The sequence below is a fragment of the Mugil cephalus genome, chromosome 5 (assembly GCF_022458985.1).
Source record: "Mugil cephalus isolate CIBA_MC_2020 chromosome 5, CIBA_Mcephalus_1.1, whole genome shotgun sequence".
In the NCBI taxonomy this organism is placed as follows: domain Eukaryota; kingdom Metazoa; phylum Chordata; class Actinopteri; order Mugiliformes; family Mugilidae; genus Mugil; species Mugil cephalus.
In genome coordinates this window covers 6,211,766-6,239,645 of record NC_061774.1, presented here as the reverse complement: position 1 = coordinate 6,239,645, position 27,880 = coordinate 6,211,766, and the positions used below count along the sequence as shown (strand labels likewise).

Below are 27,880 nucleotides of genomic sequence, written 5' to 3'. Positions count from 1 at the left end.
ATAATAAATGTGGAACAACAGTTACTTCTACTGAAATCACTGCAACACAGTAAAGAGCGAAGACATTTGAGGACACTGAGAGATGTGAACAGGAACTGTACTTCAGACCGACTCTAAACGTTGTGGTCTGAAACACCGGTACTCCAGTGGTAGTGTACAAACAGCATACCTACGGCATAGAGCCATCGCACAAGCATAACTCTAGCTTTAGAAATATGTCACTTTTTAGTATTCTCACCAAAACCTAAAAATGGAGTATTATTGTACATCAACCATACTCAATGTGTCAGAAAAATACCCCTTAAGCTTTTTCAGAAGGAATCGTGACATATTCCAAAATATTTAGTGCACACATTTGGGGAGCTACACTCAATAAATTAACCACTTTATTTGGTATCTGCAAGATGTACCAATTTTATTCTAATGGAACAGCTTAGCTGTATGTTCTACCTTTAGAACTTTTTTTGATGAAGCCTTTCACATACTTAATCACTGAGGTTGTGGCCATTCCTTGCATTTTGATTGTATAGGCTAGGGGTGTCAAACATACGACCCATGGGCATCAACGACTGGTCCACCAAAGGTTCCAATTTGGCCCACAGGATAAATTGTGAAAATCACACAGAAGACAACTGCAATGTTTTAATAAAAGTAACTGTATTCTTATTTTTTCCACACTCTTTAAGTAAGACTTGTCGACGTACCGCAACGCTGAGACCCAGGACTAAACAGCAGATGTCAGCAATGTGCCGAAACGGGACTTGTGCTTTACAAGAAATTTAGTCCAATCAATGTAAACATTGTCATAATGTAATACTTTGAGTTGCTGTTATTTACAGGCTATTATGGTATCATGCTACTGGTCCAGCCTGCTAGAGAACAAATTGAGCTGCATGAGGCCCCTGAACAAAAATGACTCTGACACCCCTGGTTTAGGTGCATCAACAACGATAGCATTGCCACTGGGTGCAGTCGTGTATCAACCATCTCATCTCCTCAGCTCAAGATAAACTAATTTGCACTGAGACTGGCAGCACAAAACAGATCCAACCCTGGTAATAACATAGCCAGTGTTGTGTGCCAACAGTATTGACATTTCTTGAATAACCACAATGCAGACAGAATGCAAATGCCGGTCCCCTGGGTCTCAGCGACGTGATGTACAGTGTGACTATTTGCGATTCGGAAGCACATCACTCTTTCATTAGGCGATGTCCTAAAAATGCCGCATTATTATTTCACAATACTAGCAGCCTCCGTGCTCATACGTTTGTTCATTATCCCATTCATATATCATGAATACATCAGTCATTTCCATAAATAATAAACAGTGTTCCCCTTCGCTTGAGAAACTAAACAACGTGTGAGGAACTGCTTTAAGCAGACACATTACTCATATATTTAATCAACAGCATTCATAATAGATTGATGGACACACAGTTAGCCTGCTATACCAGAAATACATTTAATGTGTGCCAAGATTTAAAATAATTTTGAAGTCCATTAGGAATGAAGCAAAAAAATATACACCTGTCATCTTCAACATAATGCAGGACTGGATAAACTGGAATGCAGACGACGTTTCAATTATAAAAGGAAAGGATATATGCATTTTTTATATTTTATCCCCGTAACAGTGGCTTAGAGGCTTAGGGCAGTTTGTACGTCCAGTTTGGCTGTCCACTGGTGATCGATTCATGACTCTGTGATAAATGGAGTCGTATAGATCAGGCAGACAGCAGCTTTGTCCGTGGCATTGGGCTTTGATAGAAATGTTACCAGGGCTGCCATTAGCAACCGTAAGCTTTTTTAATCCCACGGGACACGCTGCTGTTGAGAGCCAATCAGGTAGCCAGCTAGTAATACTCTCACTGCACAGAAAACAGAGGTTTGGAGAGAAGGAATTATAGGAAAAAGACAGCAATGCAATTAAGCAGCAAGGTTGGAGTCGATATTGGCTTACACCTACACAGTTACACTGGGGGAAATTTATATCACTTAAAGGCTTTATTAATATATGTCCAAGAGAAATTGGACTTCTGTGCTCCATATGCGTAAATATTCCTAAATGGTTTCACTTTTTGTACCATATATAAGGATTTTAACAGGCGGTTACATTCATGCTACTTGTTTATCTATTTGGTCCTTATTACTGGTTCTAACCCCTGCACAGAGAAGGAGGCCCTAAACCTGTCTCGCCACGTCGATTGTCTTGATGAAAGGCACGAGGCTGGGTGAAGCGGACGGTCAGTTATTGATTATCTGCCAGCACACGGAGGTCCCGTCACTATGGTAACAAGGGTGCTGGCTGTTCACAGTCAATAACCGGGGACCAGATCTAGATCGAGCCCTACGATACACCCCCCTGTCCTGTCTCCATCGGGAAAAAGAAACAACGAGCTGCTTCAGGAATATCAGTAAACTTTTACAATGTGGTTTTTGTTATATCTATCATCAAGCAACAAAACACACTCATCAATCTTTTAGTCTTCCCTGCGTCGAAATCAGGACTATAAATAAAGCATCAAGCTCGTGTTTTAGCGAGGAAAAAATAGAGCTATAAAGAAACATGCTTTCACTGAAGCTGCAAGAGTCAGTATTTTGGCATAATAGGCATTAACAAACAGCTCCAATGCCCCATGCAAAATGGATGAGACACGCCCATGCTGCTACTGCAGATCTCGACAATGTGGCAGATGGATCTCCAAAGTAGGACTGTGTGAGTGTGCGTGCGTTGTATGTGTGGGTGCGCAGCTACCACCTCCGAACTTAGTGTGATGTTAACTGGGGAAAAGGAGAACGAGCTGCACAGCTTCAGCCTCAGAACAACACACAGTAAACACTGGAAGGCTATCGAAACTCACTGATGTTCCAGTGCTTGTAAGGAAGCCACAAAACATAATTACGGAATATAAATCCGGATGTAATACTCATCCACAAAAACACTGCCTTTTCACATCAACAGATATACACAAGGATTCAAGAGCCACAGTCACATACAATACAACACGTCTCTGTACTGGGGGGATACAAAAGAAAAAGCACATTGAGGTATTGTGTTCAAAGTCACGATTTTCACAAGGCAAGGCAGCACTAATACATCACAAAAGCGGAGAGCGAAAAAAAAAAAAAAATCATTTCACACCCAACGTCTTACCAGTCGTCCTCTGCAAAACTACCCTCCTCAGCCTCAGGGACGTGACTGTTGGAGCGAAGTGGGAAACAAAAGTCTTTTGTTAACATGTTCTGTGAACGTGCAGACGCTAAGGCTGGATAAAAATGGGTCTGTTTATGAGGTGTTATGACGAGCATGATGGGTCATACCTCCAGCAGCCAGTTGGTTCACCTTAACACAGAGACTGACATCGCCTGGAAACCCCTTCTCCTTATTAAAATATGTCTTACATCTTGATATCTGTTTAATCTGTACCACAATTAAGTCTAAAAAATGTGGCAGAGAAAACCGTCCCGTAAAACTACAACTTTCATTTTTGTGTGGATTTAATTAAAGAAGCAATGATGTCTACATTTATGAGCCTCACTGGTGACTATGAGGTTATAGCTGCTAAGGCTGAGCTACCCATCCATTCCTTTTTCATGAGTCAGAATTTAATCCATCACTGAAACCATTCCAATTCTGTCTCCCAGTAATAAAAGCTGAAATGTAACTGGTATAAATCAAGTCAGTTAGCAGTTAGGCTTTAATTTGACGGAAGGAGGAGGTGAATTCATCCAGAAAGGTCATTAGACACATCGTAAGAAAATGATGATTGAACATTACATATTTATCAAGTATGGTTATGGTCAAACCACATTAATTATGTTATAGTATTAAAGGAATTTTAAATTAAATAAAACAGAGCAAGTATATATATATATATATATATATATATATATAGTAGGACAGATGTAGCTGCAGTGTTTCGTTGTATACTTTCATGTTTACCAATGATTGTAGCAATACAAGCTAAATGTGGTCAGAGAACACTCTGCTCAAAAACGAGGCACCAAATTATTTTGACATCTCTGCTCCAGCAGACTAACTGCAATGCAGGATTTTGTTAAGTGTATGAAGCGTAGCCGACCAGAAGACGTGCTCCACTGAACATTACTGCTCTCTGTTTGATTCAAGCTCAGTTTGATTCATACTGTGAATGGTTTTACATACAAGTACAGAAACATTGGGAAATTTTGCATTAACAACAAACCAGCCCATCTGCATGCGGGCCAATGTACAGTATAAGACGTACATGGCGTATTTACAAAGTCTACCTATATATTACTGGTATTAGACCCCACAACAACAAACGATAAATCAATTTTACAAAAAACATGTATTTTGGTTGAGCGGTGTCATTAGAATACAGCTAAAGGAATAAGTTTTTCTTTCGTCTTCAGCCAGGAGGACTCTGGAAACCTATTAACCTAAACAGTATCTCTCCTTCAGATTTGGATTCCAATCCAGTGGAATTAATTAATGCCTGCACCCTTGGGGATGACTTTATTAATTACAGCCGCACTTAATTTGTGGTGAGGAACACATGCAGACGGCCGCGTCGGGGATGGGGGTCCTTGTGCGCGTGACTCTGACGAGTCATGCTACAGTATGTGCACATGATTGCTCATTAATTTCTATTAAAAAAATGCACTATTTCGTATTTGTATAACTACATCTGTCCGGCATCTGGTCAGAAAGCTGTGAAACGATGCGTTAAAAAGCACTGCAGAATTTAAAGTTTAATTGAAAACATCTGCCTGCTAACGACTTTAATCCATATTTGATGATTAACCTCAGGCAAGCAGCTGAAAGCTTCTACCATGGAAGTGAAAGGAGGGCACATTATCGAACTAAATAGAACATAAAGGTACGTTCAATGATGAGTTTAGCATGTGTCTGTATTATTACACATTCCCATCAATATAGATTTTGCAAAGAAATTTGTAAAGAAACATCTCAAGTGAGTACATGTTTCACACTGTTGTAAACAAAAGCACTGGACTAAAAATAGTATTTCCCATGTTGACCCTTAATGTGATTGTTCTGGACATGAACCAGCATCAATAAATCACATGTTCTGGAGCTGTCAGAGGACGTCACATTAACAGAAATATTTTTACAGATTTTGTCAAAAATATATCACAGATGTGTTAACACAGATCCACTGATGGCAAAACTGGGAGTGACTGACTCTCACGTGATACAACTCTCAGCCTTCTCACACAAAGATCGACCTTACTTCACTGGAAAAAGAAAAGTGCACAGACGCACTAACGCCCAGAAGAAGAAGAAGGAGAAGAAGAAGAGGAGGAAGAGCAAGCCAAACGATGGCATCATCAAAAAAGCTTTGCCTCATTAGAACCTGTCTTCATCCCCCCTGCTATGACACACTCATCCATATTTATCAGTTACATAAGAGGGAGTCCTCGTTTCAGAGAATCAAAGAAGAACATTTCTACTTGGGATGAAGAGAGGACAGAGTGATGTCTGAACTCAGTCAGTGTTTGTCCCTGACGACCAGAAGGATGGCCTAATTAAGTAAGTGCTGAAAAGCAAAGTAACAGTAAATGGCATTCCACAGAATGAAAGTGAAATACCAAAAATGCCACATCTGCTCTTAAATAGCATCAGGAGGAGTTAAAAGAGATAAACATGAGCAACGATTTTCGAGTCACCGTCGCGCGTACGTTCTAACTGCTCAAAGGGAGCTCATATCGGGGAACCCAGTAAGAAGTCGTCAGTGCTCTCATTTACAATCGCAGCCTAATGACAGTACAGAGAAGTCCAGATAAAGCACTCTTTTGCCCTTCAGTCCGCACTTCATCAATCATGCTTTTAATTGAATCCTAATGGGATTAATCATGTACTGTCACGCCAGCACTTGCTTTGGTGCTGTTCAGACGCTCTGCTCTCCCACTTGTTTTGCATCCTCCGAGGATAATTATATATGCACAAAAATGAAATGATGGGTAGAAAAAAACATTAAGGGCTGATTTAATGAAATGTTAAGTGTAAATGGGTTCGCTTTTAAAAATTCACGTGGTCATGAAACACTGAGAGGAAAAAGAAAACAATTTACACAAACACCTCCAACGTGACAAATGACAGACGAAAACCTGCGAAGGAGACTTAAGCAAACTGTCCCCGCTTGCAAATGTCGGTCCACACCTTTTATTTATAGTTTATGTTGAGAAGAGCATTGATGCAGCTGCTAATAAGAAGGCAAGGGAGGAGGGAGGGTTGCCAGATGTACTATGATGCACACTCTGCATTTAATGAAGGTGATTGGGGAGGCAGCGGCAGAGGATGCACCGGGGGAGGTAGGGAAAGTGGAAAAGGGGGAGGAAAGCAGAACGTACCCATAGGCCACACCGGCAATGGTGCACTTCTTGAACTGCATCACGTTGCAAGTCAGAGTTCCCGTCTTGTCAGAGAAAATGTATTTCACCTGTGAGGGTAGAGAAACACAGAATAACACTAACGGATACGCAGATTATTCTAAATGAGAGATTAAGCTGTAAAGTAAGCATCACCACAGCACATCATTTACCTGGCCTAACTCTTCATTCAGATTGGACGTGCGGGCCATGGCAGGCGTGTTTGTGGGCTCATACAGCATATCAGTGTCCTGAAGCAAATCAGAGAAGTGCAACTTTAACAAAGAAGCAACATTTAAAAGAAAAAAAAAAAAGAAAAAAGATGCTGCACCTCAGTCCCCGCAGGATACACTGAACCAGCTGTGGCTGCCGGGAGGGAAACCGACTGAAAGCTGCTCTAAATGTTGTTTAAACTCACTTTCTAGGGTTTCATTTAAAATTTAATGACTACAGGGGGCTCAGAAAAAAAACTTTCAGCTGATAAATTTGGTGGAGCTGACCTAGTTAGTAAGGACCTATAAGAACACCAGATTCTATTCAATCAACTCCTTCATGTCATCTTTTCACATGTGTTTTGGCTTTGAAGTGCTTCACATAATGTTTGCTGAATTAGGGAAGCTGTGACAGATCTACTTTTGATATAAAGAAGTTTACGTGTGGTATTGATAATCCAGAAATAGTGTCTTATTGCAAAAGACATCACAGAGATTACAACAAAAAATCCTAAGTACTTCCTAGAAAAGTGGTTCGTTTATTGCTGGCTCACTATTGCAACAAGGATCACTTCCTGCCCAGACACTTCCCACCGTCAGACGCCCTTCCAAAAGATGAACTTTGTCTAAACAATGGCCACTTCCTCATAGGGGAAACATTAACGTTCATTTAGAGTCATGCTTGTGTTAACTTCGCAATTTAAAGTTTTGTTCACTCTCATTTTTGCTCAGTTTTGCCTCAACTACAGGGATAGGAAGTATCTGGCTCGGTGCTCTTTAACACCCATCCGTCCTCATTTTGGTACTGATAAGGTAGCGGCTTTTAGACGTTTGTTTTTAAAAAAACACATGTAGATACTAAAATGCTCTGGAGGGTATGAGGGTTCATGACTCCAGTCTCCCCACTAATATTTTATGCCGCATGTAAACACTGAATCATAATACATTTGAAACTTGTTTTCCCTTTGAAAGTCACCTCTGAAAAGTGCACCTGACTCAAATTGAGAGTTCTAATATTGTCATACCACAAACCAGTAGAGGAAGAGATGAAAGAGAACTCTCCTCCGATAATAGCATGTTGAGCTCCAACAGTGGGTGTTTAAACCAAAGATTGGAGCAGTGCCAAGGAAATAGTGTTGACTGGGTCAAGTCAGAACCGTCAGCTGAAATTCTGATGTATTTACTTTTATATCAATACATGTGTAGGACGCGATGGTGATGTTGGGGGTCATTGCAAAATTTTTCCTATTATAGACACGATGAGTTTTTGTCCTCAATGTATTGATGGAACTCCCAATGGGGCTATTATATGGTAGCTCCATGTATTCAAAGATACCCAGAGAATCTGGTGCCTTGAAATTAACTTGTGAAACCACGATTTCCTAAAAAGTGCAGGAAACTCTGATGTTTCAAGTAGATGGGAAAGGTCTCAGTTTCACCACAATAAGACCGCTTTTCACGCAATGTCAGTTGAAAGGACTATAAATGTTCTGGGGCTGAAACTGTTTTGCAATATATTGCAATAAAGTTTGACTCACCCAGTTGATGAAAAAGGCTTGGATGAACTTGATAACCTCCAATGTGACCAGGAGACTGATGGGTATCAGGTTGTTGAACAGGATAATGAAGGTGAGGAAGTTGAGACCAAAGTTAGCTGCCCCGCCATCTATCAAGGGACGAGTTTTGGACAAAGGGAAGTGATACACAAGAGAATCATCAGTGGTGGTTTGGAGATAATAGTTAGTTAAATGAAAATGCCCAAAGCTACTTCCAGCCAGTGATCGACATTATTCCAATCAAGAGAATGTTTTGGGATAATACCGTGCATTAGCTGGAATTAACCATTTCTTCCACCCAACCTCATCGTCTTAGAACTCAGCAACCCGATTAGAAGTCCAATTTAATGTCCCAAAAGATTCACAGTAGCGAACGGGGACTGAAATATCTCGAATGTCATTAGTGTCACAGCAGCAGCCTTGGCATCCAGCATGATCCAGGCAATGAATTCCACAAAGCACTATGCAAAAATGATGCTGGTCCCCCAACTCCCTCCCAAACAATTGGAAATGATCAACTTGTAAACCCACTGACACCAAACATGAAAACAGGAGGGATGTGATTTACCTTTCCTCAGCTTGCAGGAGGTGCAAATGTTACCTTCCTCAACCCAAGCCTTGATTTTAGCATTGTGGTTGAGAGGGCCAGCCCTTCCCCATGACAGAACGATTGCAAAACAAAAGACTGAATGGCACAGAGAGAGTGGCAGAATGGAAGCTACTGCTACAACAACACAGATAGGAGGGGGTACTTGTTCAGAAGTGGGGGGGAAGACAAACGTATCAGATGCTCTCAAGACAAAGGAGGGAGATTCAGTCCATAGCACATTCTCAACCAACAAGAAGTGGAAAAGAGTGGGTGGATTATGCCAGCAAGAAAGTTTGGGTGTTAATGGTGATCACCTCATTTCACTCATTTCTAGTAGCCAGCTCATCGTGTTACGCAGAAATGCTGCCGTCAGATGATAGAGCGATACTGGGTTGGACCAGAGCCATCAGAAAGTCATTAAAAATCCATTTCAAACCAGGACATGCACAGGTTACACAACCACAAATGTTCTCTGATGTCTACTTTTTGCCACAGGGATTAATTTGAATATTAATTTGAATATAAGTCTTAACCATGTTCAAGTAAAAGAATAATTCTCAGGAAGTTGACAGAAAATTGTTTGGTTTCATTATTCAAAGTGATTTTTTCACTGGTTTTACAATTCTGTGTACATGTAGTGATAACTACCTACTACAGCAACAATCTATGCCAAACAGATTGCTCTCAGAGACTGCATTAATTAACCTGTCTCAACGTACAGGCTCAATGAAATGCAACGGCCAGTGTCAGCGCTTTGCGTCAGGTCAAGGTCTGATTGGTTATTCACCGGGCATGCACAGTCGCAGGCTTCTGTGACATAGGTGTGAAGCGTGGTAAGCTAACTCTTCTGTTCTTGTCTGTGTTTATGCTCAAGTGTTGATGAGTGAGTGAAGCTCTGTCAATTTACCAAAATAAAGTGGTGCGAGTAAATTGGACGTTTAAGAAATGACAATGTCCCCACCTCTCTCTTTTGTCACAGGTTGGATAATATGCACTGGACAGAGTCTCAACAACTCCTCATGGAAATAGAATCAGTCTCAAGATGGATGCTTGTTTTATAACTTACACTCCCCTCATCCGTTTGATGTAGCGTCAATTAGATGAGGGTTTTAATGCCACTAGGACAATATTAAAACCCTTAGAAAACCAATAGAAGCCAATGCAAAGTCCTCCAATAGGGGCAGTATAAGTTGTAATGCAAGCTTAAGTTGACCAGGGCACAACCTCTCCTACACAGGCCTATCAGGGTACAGAGTAATGGCCGGAGTGTCACGATAATCACTTTGCATACCAGGTTCAGAGCTTCATCATTACAGACCAAGTGAGAAACAGAGCTGTCCATATTTTGTAATGCCAGTAATATTAAAAGAGATCCATTCCATTTAATGGTTTGAGGATACGTGTAAAAAAAAACTAAGCAGGTTTCCACCTCTACCCCTCCCCTCTCTGTCTATCTTTTGAAAAATCCCCTCTCTGTCTGTCTTCTGTAAAAATCCACACAAGAAAAGAAGGCGGCAGAGGCATTTAGAAAATGTCAGCTCTTGCCCCTTGGGTTGCACCGCATGTTGTGTTCAAGCAATAAACACGCATAAGCCTCCTGTTATGAAAAGCTTCCCGAGCACAACCTCGTCTCCCTTGCAGTCAAAGTAAGTGCTTCTATTCATTTGTTGGGAAAAATGAGAGGGGGGAAGAAAAAAAAATGACGGTCTGAAACTTGGGAACTGCAAAGCGTTTAACGTGGCACAAAAAAAATGGAGGAAAAGTGAGACACTGTTTGCATCAGGCACTGAAAATAACTAGACGAAGGTATAAGAGAGCTGGAGGGGAAAAACCTATCGTTGGATCCCTGGTATGTGCTTGTCCATGGGCCCATACAAAGTAGGGCAACCATATAGGGGGCGAGGGTAGGGGGCTTCATTTGCTTAGCAAAGGCAGAGCTTCAGTAAGGGGTTAGTAAGGGAGGGTCATTCACGGATGGCCAAGGCTTTTAAATGGTTGTTACCTGGAGCTGTTAAAAAACGACAACAAAGAAAACAACAAAATCAAACAGAACATTAGAAAGGAACAAAAAGGTACAGCAGCGCAGTGATATTCAACCATTTCTTCTTTTCATTCACAACACATTTATGCATGTCACAGACGTTTGTTTTTTTTTTCTCATTTAACAGGGAATTCACTTATTCCCACATTGCCACATATTTCACTTGTAATGCGAAACATAGTTTAACTGAGGCAACAGAAAAACGACACGACACATACCAGCATTTACGAACTTAAAAATGACAAAGAAATAAGCTGATATGGACAAGTGAGACAAAATATGTGGAATAAGGTGTGCAGCTTAAGCTGTCGGGACTCTTACAGTTGAGATCCATGTACCAGGCATCATTGCCGTACTGGTACTTCCAGATGGTTTGGCCGATGGAGCAGACCAGAGAGATGGCCAGCAGGCAGCCAAACAGAACCAGGATCTGAAAGTTGGTGATACGCTCGACGTTGGACAGCTTCAGGGGAGGTCGTGTGGAGTTCTGGGTGACACACAGCAGGTTAAACAGTGTAAGTAAGACAACCGTGGAAGCACGAAACAATACTAATATGAATACTAGTATTATTACTGTTTTCCATTCATAACTGCAGTAACACACAACATATGCTTTACCTGCATGAGCTTTGTGTCATGTCCTGTGTACACCACTACACCATGGACCCACTGTGTATTCCTCAGCTGAGCTCCCCTCAGTAAGATCTGGTCTGGACCCAGTGGTACCGTGCTGTAGTGACAAATGTCACCGTCATTAGTGCTTTTAAATACGTGCCCTGTCTCACCCTAAATCAATAAGAGTGACCTTACATACAATCATAGATTTAACATAAACCGACCGGATTCCTTATTGATAAATACGCCAATACTATCATGACCAATAATCAGTAAGACAGTGCTAATTATTGTGTCCTGAGAAGTCAACGGACATTACACAACAACACAAACCAGGACAGAGTCAATTGGCAATTAGCCTCTATTACTAGCTTCTCGTTTTCCACTTACAAGCTAAATTTTTAATTATTACTACAGACATTAAAGCAATATGTGTATAATAAAAAAGTATGGTATATAAGTATAATTTATACACAGTTATACTTTAGGGTGATGTCTCAACAGAATAAAAATACTGTTAACTGTTAAAAGTCATATGAAGCTTTTAGTAAGCATATTCATTCAGAAGCTTTACTGTTATAAATTCATGTTCAATGTATTTTATGCGATGCCTCCAAACAAATATGTAACTGCATATCACTGAAGCAGGTCCTTTGGTTCATTTAAAGTAAAAGTTAATGTTCCCTCATAGTACACTGATATTGGCTCTGCTCCTGCCTAATGGGATATTGAGTGGGTGAGAGGGGCAGGGAGCCAGGCTTGGAGCTCAGCCACTGTGCCCTACCTGTGTCCATCCAGGCGCAGGTTCCCAACAAACTCATACAGATGACGGTTTGGGCTTTCACACTCCATCCGCCCGGAGAGGCGCATCAGGTTGTCAATCTCCTTAATTTCTGCGGTCATCTGGAGACCCTGTTGGTGTGGATAGAGCCTCATCAATGCACTTGAACGTTTTAGTTCTTAATGTATTGAGTGTATGAAGAGACACTAAACAATCACCTGTCTGATTTTGAGGTTTGTTTCTCCATCCAAGTTAGATGTTTCAATGTAGCACATCCCCTGTGGTTCACTGTTGTGGAGGGAGAGGATACAGACTTGGTGTAGTAGTAGCATGCAAATATATACTACATTATTTCTAACCTCTGCTCAAGTACTAATTATTTTCCAATAGCAAATTTCAACAATCGATAACTAAACAACTAAATGTGACAGAGACATTGGCTACAAGAGCAGGAGACAAACAAAGATGTTGCATGTCAGCTAAAGAGGTCTCCCAGGAACACGAAGCTACATCAGTGTTCGACTGGTTACCTATTTAATGTACACACAGCATCTTAGCTTGGTGCTGCCCCTGAGTTTAACTGTAGCCGAGGGCTGAGATAGGGAACATATCACAGTGGGGAGGTATGAGCACACCGAGCACAACAAACGCAGCAGACAAATGAGCCTCCCAAAGACTCTGGGCATAAGCACGGAGAGTTAGAGCATGCCGGTGGTTAAGGTGGCTGGGTAGCTTCTCTTTTATTAGAGCAATTCATTCACACCAACGACACTGAAGCTCTGTTACAATCAGTGAGAGGTGTAGAATGTTTCTGCATAAATCCAAGATGGCTTTCGCCTGTTTATCTTGGAGTGTGACCGCATGCCAATGTCACATTAAATGTCACATTCAGTGGCGCGATACAGGCCATGCAAGGTAAGATTATGGAAAATGTGGAAATTATGGATCATGTTCACGCAAATGTCTACAGTTGGAGTGTGATGTAATATTACATGTCTCCATTCACTCTGAGCAATGTTAAAAGATTCAGCCAAACATTTAAAAGGGTCAATGGAACATGTATAAAGGGCCTATGTGACTGCGGCCAAACCACAGAGCAGAGGAAATGTAAAAAGGGAAGTTGACTAAGATATCTGGTTGCTGACAAAATATTCACAGGGCCCTTACTTCCTCAAGTGTGCAAAATAATTTTTTTGTCAGAGCTAAAATATACACATGGTCCCTATCTCTCCCACTGCTGTTCTGTTGGTAATGTTGCCGGTTTCCTGACCTGGACGACAGTATGACGAGGTCAGCCGGGAGGTGATCCCCATTTGCCGCTCTGACTACTTCCCCAACAGCCACCTGATATTACGTTACGTGGACCAGCAGGGGGCGAGAGAGAGGAAGTGTGGCAGTTGTTGGAACGAGAGGCAGGAGAGGGGGGAAATAGAAGGTATGGAGAGGATTAAAAAAAAAAAAAGAAAACAGACAAACATATAAGGGGAGAGAGACATCTGTGTCAGTTTTAGAGCGATGAGAAGAGCACAATGATCAGTCCTGTATGAGCAGAGGTACGGCCGCTCGTCCGTTCTCCCTTTCACAAAACCATTTAGAAAAACACATGCCAAGGAAATTGCCGCTTGACAATATGCACCAAATTAGAAGTAAAAAGTCCAAATGGTTTTTTAAAAGGTGAAGGAGGTAGGTAGGTTGCTATGATTGATCAAATTTAATCCAAAGTCACATTAGCACTGAGCCACCTAAGGAAATGACGGTTGCTAGAGAAGACTGAAGAGAATCATCTTACATTAAAAATACATAAAAGTCATTTTTTACACTTATATTACGACTCATTTATTATTTAAACCACTTTAGCAATGTTGACTGTTGATGCATGATCCAACCATCACTTCCTTAGCATGAGCTCAGACAACAAGAACGGCAGGAAGAGAACACATTCCCTGCAGTCTGGGAGCAGGGCGGACTCCAGTACCTGGATGATAAAATGACAGCGTCCGCAGGTACGAAATCAGTGCCATTAACTCTAAAAATATCGCCCGTTTCAACCTGTGAAAATAAACCGGTTACTGCCGAGGGCTGCCCACACAACAGCATAAAAGAGAACATGAGGAGATCACATCTGGAGAGAGAGAGTGAGCAAGATGGAAAGTAAGTACATCAAAGTGCTGAAACAGCTGGAGTCTTTTTTCCATTACTGCTGAACAGGTGCATGCACGTTCTAGCATTCAACAACTAGAAAAGAAAAACAGAATTAATCAGTATGTTAAATCGGTGAAATGGTGAGAACTGAGTGGTGATGGATACGTTTACTAAAAGATAAAAACTCATATTTTCTGCTCCATAAGTCACAAAACTGACAATTAAGAGCTAGATGTTTGCAGGGCAACAGACGAGTTTATCATTTTGGCCTCATTCATTCTGCCCTGAAAGAGTTACTCGATAGAGGAACTTGGAGGCCAAATAAAAATTTGGGACAGAAGCCGGTTTTACAATATGCATGAAGAAGATGCAAAAACCATGAATTATTTAAAACGTGACTTTTTGGGAAACCTTCTATGGGTATAAAACGATGGGACATTCACAAACAGATTCAGGAATTCAACAGTGTGTCTATTAGATAATCATGCCCTAAACCTCATTCTTGAGGAGCTCCGATATCATATTCTAACTTTTGTGTTTTGTTTCACTTTAGCTGCTACTATAGTAGTGCACTGTGTGGGTGTATAATTTAATTCAGAGATCTCCCCCACACACCACCAATCTATTCATTTCATTTATTTCGTTCATCCAAATACAGTCCCCTCCAACAGTATTGGAACAGCAAGGCAAATTCCCTTGTTTTTGTTGTTCACTGAAGACATTTGGGTTTAAGATCAAAAGATGAGTATGAGACAAGAGTTCAGAATGTCAGCTTTTATTTCCTGGTATTTACATCTTGATGTGTTAAACAACTTAGGATATATAAAGCATTTTTAGGTGAGCAAAAGTAATGGAACAAATAAATTTAAAGTAAATAACATTTAATATTTGGTGACATAACCCTTGCTTGCAATGACTGCCTCCAGCCTGCGATCCGTCGACATCAAACTGTTGCGTTCTTCATTTGTGACACTATTCCAGGCTGGTATTTACATCTTGAAGGTATCAATATCAAATATCAAATATAGAGGCCATACCAAACGTAAACCCCTCATCAGCAGTAAGAATCAGAAGCCAGATTGAAATTTGCAAATTACAGAGATGAGCCACAGAAGTTCTGGAACACAATCTTATGGACTGATGAGACCATGATTAATCTTTACTGATGGAAAGGCCAAATTGTGGAGAAAGAAAGGAACTGCTTAAGCTCATCTGTGAAGCATGGTGGAGGTAATGTCATGGCTTGGGTGTTCATGGCCGCTTCTGGAACAGGCTCATTAATATTTATTGATGATGTAACTGATGATGGTGACAGCAGAATGAATTCCTAAGTGCACAGAAACATTTTGTCTGCCAATTTAAGGAGAAATGCATCCAAACTAATGGGGAGGAATTTTATCATGTAGCAGGACAATGACCCAAAGCACAACGACAAAACAAAGGACTTCATCAGGGAAAAATGTGGGAGGTTTTAGACTGGCCAAGTCAATCAGCTGACCTTAACTCAATTGAGCAGCATTTCACCTCCTGAAGAGGAGACTGGAGGGAGAAACCCCCCGAAACAAACAAGAACTGGAAGAAGCTGCGGTGAAAGCCTGGAATAGTATCACAAATGAAGAATGCAACAGTTTGGTGATGTCGATGGATCGCAGGCTTGAGGGGGTTATGTCACCAGATATTAAATTTAATTTACTTTAAGATTATTTGTGCCATTACTTTTGTTCAACTGAGTTATTTAACACATCTAGATGCAAATACCAGGAAATAAAAGCTGACATTCTGAACTCTTGTCTCATACTCATCTTTTCAGTGAACAACAAAAACAAGGGAATTTTCCTTGCTGTCCCAATACTTTAGGAGGGGATGTATGGTAGATTTCTATAGTCATGTAATTATCATCTCAGGAGTTAAAAAAGAAAAATGTTTACACACGTTCTCCATATCCTGCTGTTAATTTAGTTCTCAAGAAATCAATTGTTTGGTATTGCTGTTAGCAGAAAGAAACATTCAGCTTATGTTGCACTGGTTCATGCTGAATGCAGCTTTGAAATGAGGAAGTAGCATTACAAATTATTAAACAGTCTGAATGCACATAATTTCTGCAGTGCCTGGTGTTTTTTTTTTTTTTTATCTCCACACCCTCTGCTTTTTTGCTGAACTTGTTTCAGCCACGGTAATAAAATTGGTTATGAGGGAAGAGAAGAAGCTGCTCTTTGTCCTCCAGCACGGCCTTCTAATGGCCGTTCACATGGAAACACTGGCTTAATTAGTTCAGGCTGGACACTAAAGGGGTCCGAGCGTTTGTGTGAGTGTGTGTAAGTGAGGTTCCTCCTAATGACAACAGCACCATCAGTGGTCAAAACTTTCACCGTGAATGATATGGTTTCTGATGTAGAGGAGCAAATGAGAACTAGTTAACACGGCCATTAGTGAGTCATTGTGGCTACATACCTTCTCCCAGTGCACAATCTCCCAGGCACCATTCCTCAGCACTGTGGTGAGTAATGAGGGGGGGGAGAAAGAGGAAGTCAGCAAGAAGAACAATGCAGGACAATTGTTAGAAAACAAAAATGACATTCATTCATTTCATTCATTTCTCACTGTCATATGTTACAATACAAACTGTTTTCATTGAGACTTTGTGGCACGTCCACACTACACTGAATACTGTGGTATGTTTTCTAACATTTGGTCTTCACTGAAAAACAAAGGCTTTTCAATACCTTGACATTCCTTTTTGTTGACAACATTGTCAGCATTGTGCCGTTTCTGAAAAGAAAAGAAAAAGAACGCACATTTCACACATGTAGTGATGTGATATACAATCACGTCGTAAAGATCAAAGTGAACAAGAAAGAGAAGGACAAATGAGAGAGAATCCTTCACATCGACACCAAGAGGGTTTATCCCTGAGGGGGAAATCCATTGGATGCACATTAGGAACAAATAAGGACAAAAACTAACCTGTCATACAAAAACTGACTATCCTGCATTACAGAAAAATACGTCTATTACATTTTAATTGCTAAAAATGTACCAAGAAAGCGGACACTGTACGCCATGACCTACAAATAGTATGATACTGTCAGTGGGACTGTACAACCTTTTCAATGCACATATCATATCATTCATTTTTATTATCCAAACTATTTTACATTGCAATCACTAGGTTGAGTTTTCATATCTGTGGCCTGGAATGGAAATGATGACACTACACTACAGCCCATTCATAAGATTAGATATATTAAGTCCTTTATTGATCCGCCCTGGGAAAAGAGTAGCCCACAGGGTCAGACAAACAAGTACATACGCAGTATAAAATAAGTAATAATAGTCTTTAGTAAGAAGGGTGCTCTAGAGCAGTGGTTCTCAACTGGTCTGACTTCACCATCACCACTTAATGAGCTGGGACCCAAATCAAAGAAAAGTTTCAACTTCTCAAGTTTGAAAACACAATGAAAACACAAAAACGACAACAGAGCCACGCACAAACACGAAATACAAAGGTCCAACTACTGAGAGGTTTCAAAAAGACTCAAACTATGCACTCTTAGTTGAGTGCCCACTTACACCAATGTCTTATTAAAACCATTCAGTCACTTCTTCAAGCATTAATCATAAGGCTGACATGACAAAACATTTCACTGACAGCCATTTTTCACAGATTCAGTTGGTGTTTTCATGCAAAATACATGAAATCCATATCTTATATAACCTGCATCATACCTGTGTGTTGCTGCTAAATTAACATATGTAAAATGTTAAGGTTTTGTGTACCATTGGTACTTTTGATGGAATGGAAAACATACAAACTTTGTCCAAAAATGGGGCCGTTTTATTTTTAAGGCATTTTGTGATGTGCAAGTTGAACAGAATATTAATTTAAATAATATATACTATGAATAAGAAATAAATTAACCGATATAAAATACAATTCACAACAAACTACCATAAAACACACACACAAACACACATATATAACTTTCAATTTTTAAGTGTTTCAAAAACACCTTGCAACATTACACTTTTAACAGTTGTTCTGCAAATAGTGTTGGGAACGGGACTCATGGACTCTGGGCTGGGAGTCTTCTCTCCTTGGATGCTGCTAACTTCGCTAACAGCGGCAGCAAATGTACTTGCCGTGAGGTCTCGCAGGCAGTACATTTCTCTGCTTTTTTTAAAAGAAAAAAAAATGCTATGCGTCGTCAGATGTCTGATGAAATTCGACATATCTCTTCAAGCACTTGTAGCAGGTTGCCGATTCTGCATCTTTTGAGGTAAAGTAGCCAAACTTGTGTACTGTTACGTAGCGTCTGGTTACTACTGTTTGCATCAGCACCGGTGCCGTTATGATACTGAGTATCCGTACCCATCCCTAGTGTCACCCAGCACCTACTGTGGAGGAGTGTGGATCGATGACACTGCGTTTTTTCTGGACATTTTTTGAAAACAGACCTGCGACTCATTCTTGGATCACAACCAACCAGTTAAGAATCGATGCTCTAGAAAAAGTTAAATGAACTACCAATTATTTAAATGTGTGAAGTATACGTTGGAATTCCACCATGGAGATATATAATACATCCTCATGGTAAAAGGAAAAATCAAGGAGAAATAAAGCAGTGAAGTTCAGTTTGTCATGGCTCAGAAATATTCCAAAAAATAACAGGTCAATATCGACATTACTTGTTGCACAGATTATGTTGATTTAATGACTCAAATGGGTAAAACGTGAGGATTTTCTGCTTTTCTCAATTTAATATGATTATAAATTAAAAATATTGTGACAGCTAAGAGGAAATTTGATGCGAGGCTGTTTTTTCTGGAATTTATAGACAAATCAGTGAACTAAGACACGAGGTGCATCGCATTCACGGCACGTCTGCCTACAAACTATTTATATTGTGTGTGATAACATCAAAGTACAAATCAGCAGCATTACTTCCCCTCATGTCCCTCTTGTTGGCTGAACAGCCATGCAATCAACTGTGACTTCAACAGCTGATTCCAAGAGACAGCTTGTCAACTAGCATCACGCTGAGTAATAATGTGTGGCTGCACCCATCTCATGTAAATGATCGCTGTGCTTTAAAATCTGTCTCGTGAAAGCAACGCGTGCTACATCTGATTAGCACGGAGAGGACACATCCACTCTGCTAATTACGCGTTCACCGCAAGAAAAGATCCATTCTCATTTAGTCGAATTCAGTTTAAAGCTGAGTTAGTTTGGCTTATTTTACAATAGCTAAAGTCTTTGCGCCAATCACTGACAAAACAGAGCCACAAAAGGTGGAGTGACACATTTTCAGTCGGTCACAAAAACATCTGCCCAACGCTACAACTGGTATCTTACGATTTAGTCTCATGAGAACTTCTCCCTCATTTTATGCTCCAGCGTGTCTGTTTCTTATACATCCACTCTTATCCCCACCCTCTTCCTCCAGCCTCCAGCTGAATCAAATTTGATTCAATATCCCTGCAACGTGCTGTAGTGTCTAATGAATAGGCTGGCTGTGTCACATGGCTTCAGCCTTTCACCAGCTCCACTATGCCCAGAGAAAAGTTTGCAAGTAGAGACCTTTACAAAGCTCATTCATCATTGCTGTCAGCTAATTTCATTCATCCACACTATTAGGGCTGGCTGCACAGACCCCCCCCCTCTATTAGCTATACTCTCTTTGTGTTTATATGTTACTCCACTGCTTTTTGGTTCTCAAATTCCCTCGTTGTCTTCCTTTCTCTCTCCTTCTGTCCTGATGGAGTACAGGAGATACTGTATTCAGATGATGTGTGTAATCACAGTGCAGCAGAAGGCACGTGGCACAGAGGTTATGCGTAAATACTGCAGTATCAGGCCTCTGTAGACTCCAGACGAGGAGGGAAAATATAAAAGCAGCGAGAGATTAAAGCAGCATCTGCGGGGTTGCCTTGATTAACCTGCTTATAATGTACGACTTCAGCATAAACCTAATGAGACAGTGAGTGGTAGTGAAGGACTTTTAACTACTCAAAGGTCTTTTAACTGCAGTTGGCTTTTCAGCGTCACCGTGAACGTATTAAGACAGTGTTGCTGTGTTAAAGTGCGATGCAGACTATTGTGAAATACGCTGCAGCTCAATTAAAAGTATTTTATTTCTGTTTTTCTGTATTTTTTAAAGCTGAAATGTAGCTACTACTTCAAAAAAAAGAAAAAAGAATCAGCCCACTGCCGCAGAGGCAGCCAGCCACACAGCGACGTACGTGCTGTGTTGTGGGTGTCGGTGGTGCGTGATTCATGAAGTTAGGGGTCGATGTTGCCCTGTCAGGTCAACTTGTGAGGGACAGCGCAGTACAGGGAACAGACGTGTTTGCAGGTGACCTTCAGCAATAAAGACGGAGTCATCACCGCTCTGTTCCCATGATTTTCACAACAGGCCGGGAGAAAAAGTGCTGCGCTGGTCCCTTCAGCACGAGATAGAAGCTAATAGTATAGAGTAACTGTCCACTGGGACCTGCATACAGGATCGCATTGCAGGGTCACTGCAATACAGTACAATGCAACATTCCCTCACTTAGTTCAGACAGATTGGAGCGGATCACTGGAGAACAGCACAGCATACTGAATGTGACTTCTTTTAACCAAAAACAAAAGACATCCTGCCCTTTTCAAGCATCTGTTCAACAGCTCAAACTTGCTCAGAGGCAGACAGTTGTTTTGTTTTGTTAGCACTAACTGCCTTTCTACATGAGCACTCAGTATCTAGGTTAATTGACTGAATGAGTACTCTGGGTGCAGTAGGCACAGCTGTGACCTCTGAAATGTGTGTGTGTGTGTGTGTGCATGTCTATATGCTGCGGAGCTTCCTGCTGTGGTCACATAACCATCACTGCCTACTCTTGGTTTCACAGTTCAACACTCAAAACGAACAGTAACAAAGAGAAGAGACTCTGCACACTCTGTACACAAGACAATTTCACATAAGGTTTATTGGTTCAAATGAGGATACCTAGACCTAGTTCTGATTTTACTTCATGTATGTCATGTGCTGAGACACCTGGCCTCTGTTAGGTAGTGTTAATTGCATTTAGTATTGGAGTACATTGATTATATTGAAGATTATGATGTTTGACCAAATGCAAATCTTTGGAAGTGTGTTGATCGCCCTTTGATAGTTGCTGACTACACGATTTCTTTAATCAAGGTCTTGCTGATGTGAATGTATTAATTCCCACAGTAACCATGTTTTTCCAGGTCAGATGATGGCTCACAGGTAATATTACCTTTAGACAACATCTTCTGAATGATACATGATACAGCGAAATGTATATTTGAGCCTTGCATATTACTTTTTATCCACAGGAAGGGAGGTCATAATACAAACTCATATGAAACAATGCTAGAGGTTCGTCTTACCAGGTCCTCAATGATCTCTTTGACTGCAGCCACCACCAGGATGAAGAGCAGCGGCACCAGTGTGGTCCAGCGACCAGTCGGAGACACATCTGGGATTTGCTGATGGAGAAACGATAAAGGGACACTGAGACAAATCTTGGCCACTTTCTTCTTCTTCCACTTTTCACATTTATTGTGCAAATAAAGCAAACAACAATCAGGCTGTGTCTGCTAGCATCCAGTAAAAGAGGAACCATCAGAGAGTGTTGGCTCACATTACACACCATTTTTATCTGAATTGAATCATCTCACATCAACATGCATGCAATTGCTAATAAAAAAAAACTATAAGGCTCTATTTTCAGTAACCCAGTTCTCAAATTTTGTAAATTGCACTCCACTTAAAAATAAATGGAAACTTAGACATGTATCCAGGACAAACAAGTCTCTTAGTACTATTATAATGCTCCCATTACCATTGAATGATTAATTATTTGGCTACTTGTGGTTTTTCCAAATTAACAGTCAAATGGCGTATAATCAAAGCCAAGCCCCGGCCACAGGAGGCCGTCACTGTTACACTGCTCAGAGGAAACTTGAACGAAATAGATCCCCTTTCCCTCTCATCTGCATAGATGTTTTATTCAAGGTCGCAGCATCGACAGGGCAGGTAATGAAGATTCACACTGGCTGCTTTTCAAAGCAGCTACTTCAAGGTCACTGGATAGAGCTCTTTCCATCCTCGGAGCTCTCCATTAACGTATGGTAGGATAGCACAGGCAGACTTAGTGCTATGAAGCCTTCCTTTCTTCCATTATCTAATCTTTCCCGGTAATTTCAGAAAACCTGAGATGCGGATTTAATAATTGGTGGATGAGGTTTTAAGTGTACTCAAAAGGGATTAATGTTGATCTACACAGGCCAACTACTCTGAGCCACCTTAGGTAGCTTTGCTTTGTTCTGCTAAATCAAAACAGTGATGCTGAGATGAGTGGCTACAGACAGGTTGTAATGAATACGTGACTAGAGGCCATAACCAGAGAGACTACATTTACATGTTTTTTTCGACCTGTCTGAAATAATTCTGATTAGAGATTCCAACTTAACTGCTTACATTGACACCAAACAAAATGATGCCCAAAGTAGATGCCCAAATATTAATCAGAATAGGATTTTCTTAACTTGCACAATCAAGTAACTTGGCCTACTGTGCAGGGATAAATCTATAATAGATTTATAGACTCACAATTACTTTTGACCACATTATCAAAAGGAGAATTATCTCAAAGAGTTCCCTCAATCCAGTTAAAATGCCCTTTCTATTGGGTCGGAATGGGCGAGTCTATTCCTGACTGAGCAGCACAAGGTATTTTCATTATGACTGGTCTATTTGTGGAATACTAACGTCCATGAAAACACAACAACTGAAACACTCTGCATCAGGAGACGCGTATCCTACTAGTGGCTCTCAATCAATCTGAATGTTTATGTTCGTTGCCCACGTCCCTTTTCACATGTCAAGTACAATGCAATGCCTGTACTGCAGTGTAGTCGTAGTATTACACAGACGTACTAAAATACAGCTCTCCCAGGCTAAGCATTGCATATTTCATGGCATTTCTGGGGGATGTAATATGTATTATTAGTGTGTTGAACCTGTAGGTAAATGTCATTTCTTTTTACGGCCGGGACACATGGTATTACATGTATTATTCATTATGAGGATATATAAAGTACTGGGCCTGTGTGTGTGTGCTTATCTGTGTGCATATGAAATTACAGACATGACCTAGGGAAATAGGGGCTAGGTCATGGCAAACAGTAAATTAAAAAAATAACACAACACAATTAATTGGAACGAAGCAGAATTTTGAACAGGAGAAGAACTGTATGCCATGATACTTACCTTTGTATTTTAAATATATGTATTTAACACAGCTAAACATATCTTACCTGCAAGAGTGCAATGAAGAGGAAGAAGGCGTTGGCCGCCCTTCTGAACTGTGAGTAAAGGAATCGAGGGAGGAAGGTGAGGACGTTGTATTTGGCAGTGCTGTAGACCGGATCAGGCAGCAAACAAGATGAAGGGTGGAACCAGGAGACAAGAAAGAGAGAAAACAAAACAGATTAGATACCAAAATCTATTGACACAAACGCACACAAACCGATTCTAACATATTAGATTACATTAACTGATAAACAGTGCCTATATTCATATAACTATTCAAAGAGGTCCTAGTAGAGGAGTGTGCGCCCATGTTTGCATGTAAGACTGATGAAAAACAGAGACTCAGTGATCATAAGAAATAATTAGCAGGAGGAAGGGATCTGGATCTAAATGGCTCCTGGCAGATATGAGCTACGTTGCCTGCGCTGCAGTGGGGCTGCTGGTGATGGTGGTGGTATACTGAGGCCCCACAGGCAGACCTCCAGCAGTCTGATTTACAGCTGTGTTAAAGGGCCAGTCAGAACAGCCACTTTGCGAGATATATACCATGATGTACGGCAAGCCGCTGGCAGCGCTTTGCCTACTCACGCGCACACAAAAGCCTTCAGACACGCACAAGCAGAAAATCAGAGTATAGCCTCCAACTCGCTCGAAAGCGACCAAGCATATGGAGATCAACACGAGCGAGGTCGCACTTTTCCTTCACTTACATTGAATCATGTCAGACAAGCACATTTTCTGCGTTTTCACTCGAGGCACGTCCACAAGCAGGATGTAAAGATATGGAAAATTGGACGAGCCTTGAACTGAGTGCCAAAAAAAAAAAAAAAAAAGCCTTTACAGTTACTGTCATCCTGGCAGCCTGATACAGTGGAGGTGACAAAGTGACAAAGAGCAAGGCATTGTTCTGACAGCATCACGCTGTAATACCAGCCTCAGAGAGAAACAAGCGTCAAGTGAGACCAGCTTTCCTTCCTTCAAGTCTAGACTTGAGGTACGATCAGTTCAGTCTGTGTGACACAAACATTCATAATATGTGTAAATGGTTAAAAACAAAAAACTCCATTAAAGAAGAGAAAAATGAAATGATATTTAACCAATTTAGGGGATTAAAATATGACTTTGAAGTGGTTTTATTTCTGTCACTCAGACTCAGAAAAAATTTCAAAGTGCAGAGTTTTCAGCTACACGTTTAAGAGCCGCGGCACAACTAGCAGACAGTTGGCCATTTCCTATTCTGCCTTCGACTTTTCAGCCGATTCAGCACTTTGACTCTGGGGCACAATGACTCAGTCAGAGACATCGCTCTAATTTGCTGTGGAGCCCAGAGGACCAGTAAGAAAAGAATTGCCGGAAGAAAACAAACCCACACATTACACTCTTCTTGTTTTACATCGTTATCTCGTTCACACACACACGTTTATTTTCCCAAGGACATGATCATCTAAATGGAATGAATTTAAGAGCACCCATGCTACCTGCTGGTGTTAAGACTTAGGTCCTTTCATGAAGGTGCAGGATGTAGACTACCAGTCAAAAGTTTGGACACACCTTCTCATTGAACTGAATGAGGAGGTGTGTCCAAACTATTATTCCCTGCAGAATTGCAATTTTCTTTCTTTTCTTTTTAATTTTTTTTTTTAACGAATTATCTGATGGTGGATCTGGTTTTTAATTTTTGCCTATTAATTATGACATGACAAGACTAAATTAATCTACGTTGAGTATAATCACCAGTCACGTACATGAGCCTAATACTTTCTATTAAGTACTTTAGCATCCATAATTTAAAGCCCATTACAATAACATGAGAGCCTTCATGTCTGTACAGTGAGAACCCACCGGGTATTAAACACCTGTCTGCTAATGCATAGTTATTTCTTTTGCATCCCCTGAGATACAAAGACAAAGTGTCTGTAGCTCTGATGCAAGTTAGCCTAAAAAACACATTCTCTTTCCAATGCAGTTGTTATATTTTCTTCTCTCATCTCATCTTTAGGCCATGTCTAATCTCTCATTGCTCCAGCACACTGGATAACATCCTCCACAGAGCCGGGGCAACACAACATTTCTTAATGCATGATTATGGATCTTACATTTTATTTCCTGGCAGCATGCTGAGGATCAAGATTACATTAGAGGAGTGCTTCCTACACTCACATCCAGATATCCAAATTATTACCACGAACCAGAGATCAGAGGACATTCGATCCACAGTCAAATGTTTAAGCAATTAGCAGCTTCACCAAATTTCCTGTGGAAATTTACGCAAACACTGAGGCTGAAAATCAGCAATTTGTTGATGAATTTCACTCAAAATACACTGCGAGTATTTTAACCCTGCAACACTATCCCATCATCCTACTATTGAACGCTATTGATGGTGCTGAGTTGCAGTCTGTTTTTATACAGGCTATACACATCTGCAGTACAGAGTATGTAGCACATGAGCTGTGTTCACTGCATATGTATTACAATCAAGAATACAGATTTCATTGTTGCAAAACAGTTCTTTCTACTGCGTTATTATTAGTGGTGTCGTCAAAGATTAGTCGGTGTTGATTTTCTTTCAATAGACAAAAAAACAAACACTTCTGAATTTATTTCCTGTTGGCAAGTCATCAACCGTATGTGGAATGTGTCTATGTATCATGGCTGTTGCGCTGCTTTCATCTGTTGCCTGGTTGTTGTGTCGGCCACCAAAAGCACAAACTTGGAAAACAGTGGCAACAAATATACAAGTAAGCTTAAAGAGGTGCACACAGTAAAAGACTAGCAGTAAAAGACTAGTAATCCCAAACATCTGATGCCAGGAAACACTGTCCAAGGCAACCAGAGCCTTGAACATTCACTAGAGACAAGCAACTAACTTAATATGCAGAAATTACATCAACCAAGGCCAACAGCTTCCACCATCACGGTCAATTGCCACAGATCATTTGGAGAGTGACATTAGTTGCCATGAAGAACAATGATGTAAGTCAATCCTTGTACCACTAATTTTCTAGGTAAACACAACAGCACACGTAGCTCAAAGTAAGTCGAATAACTGGTTTTACCAGATGATCTCCTGGTAAATAAACCTCAATCAAAGATAGGACAATATGCGCATTTGTAACTTGTACACAAATATATTTTACAAGGTTAATGTCACAGACAATTATTATATTATAACAAGAAGCTCAAAAATAAAGATATAAAAATCCTCCCAGTATACTGAGCAATATGTATAAACGCCACAAGTAGTTCATGTGTGTAAGTGAGTAAGGCAAATTAAGAGACATTGTGCAACACAAAGTCATTTGTAATGTGAGTGGGTCCTTGTCTCCATGTCTGTCTCTGTCTATTCAGATCTCAATTGTCCTTTGTTTTCCACACAAGACATCCACATTTCATGGATGCTCACCGGTAAAATGGTTTGCACAGCCACTCCTGTTTACCACAGGATAAGCTGTCAACATCTCAGTAATTAATCACCTTCACGTTACAACCAGGTCTGCCAGCGAGCAGAGCAGCTGAACAAATAATCCGCAGCAAGCCTTACACGTAATACTACAAGCGGGCAGCGTACAGTGTTCTACTGCTGCAGAGGAACAGAGGGAGATCAAGTGAAAGCGAGGAAAGTGTTTTCCGTCTGCTTGGAAGACTAGATTCACTATTTATCGCCGACCCTGCTCCTGTAAGAGTCTCCACAGGTCACTCTGAGACAGGAACCGATTCCTGTTCAACAAATTAGATCCTTAGAACAGCCTACAGCCTGCGTCTTCAAGGCCCGAGGATAATGTTCGGCCAGATTTGAAATTCAAAAACTAAAAGGGCAAAGAGGAAATGCATTTAAAAGGGGAAGCGATCTTAATTTCATTAATTAACCATTTGTCAAGGCACAGCACACAAGATAGTTTCTGTAAAAGCTGAGCTGTAAACATTCCCACTGCTTTATGTCCTCTTATCTGACTATATCTGGTATAGCATCTAGATTAGCTGTATTGAATCTAAGTGATTCTGACTCAACTAGGAGGGTGACAGCAACAGTCATGTGTGTGCAACAGTATTCACATCTGTCTAGAATAATAATGGTATCATTTCTTATTAGTTACAATTTCGTTCCTTATTTTGACCATAATTCCTGTTTAGCTTTGGCTATAAAATAGAAGAATGCACTATTTAAAGCCTCTAGTACTATTTAAAATATAAGTAGAAGGAGTTCATCATAGAAAAGGCCATATTACAAGTTATTTCATTGAATTAA

At 40.6% G+C, this 27,880-nt stretch overlaps 1 protein-coding gene across 7 annotated transcripts in view; it reads right to left on the bottom strand.

Annotated features, from left to right (window-relative positions):
- The window catches only part of atp8a1 (ATPase phospholipid transporting 8A1), a 98,560-nt gene that overhangs the window by 53,686 nt on the left and 16,994 nt on the right, over positions 1-27,880 (bottom strand). For 2 of the 7 annotated variants that reach the window (XR_007112818.1, XM_047584812.1), the window contains exons 3-16: positions 23,637-23,736; positions 21,705-21,803; positions 17,035-17,080; positions 16,763-16,803; positions 13,440-13,513; positions 12,388-12,457; positions 12,173-12,300; positions 11,392-11,503; positions 11,095-11,260; positions 10,735-10,740; positions 8,126-8,253; positions 6,549-6,626; positions 6,358-6,446; positions 3,158-3,202 (exon numbers count right to left, since the gene is read on the bottom strand). Coding sequence is in view for 6 of the 7 variants with exons in the window: in XM_047584812.1 (XP_047440768.1) it covers positions 3,158-3,202; positions 6,358-6,446; positions 6,549-6,626; positions 8,126-8,253; positions 10,735-10,740; positions 11,095-11,260; positions 11,392-11,503; positions 12,173-12,300; positions 12,388-12,457; positions 13,440-13,513; positions 16,763-16,803; positions 17,035-17,080; positions 21,705-21,803; positions 23,637-23,736 (1,182 nt within the window). In the remaining variant the exon portion in view is untranslated. Of the gene's footprint in view, positions 1-3,157; positions 3,203-6,357; positions 6,447-6,548; positions 6,627-8,125; positions 8,254-10,734; positions 10,741-11,094; positions 11,261-11,391; positions 11,504-12,172; positions 12,301-12,387; positions 12,458-13,439; positions 13,514-14,144; positions 14,219-16,762; positions 16,804-17,034; positions 17,081-21,704; positions 21,804-23,636; positions 23,737-27,880 lie in introns of all 7 variants that reach the window. The other 5 variants (XM_047584813.1, XM_047584815.1, XM_047584816.1 and 2 more) reach the window with 5 other exon arrangements.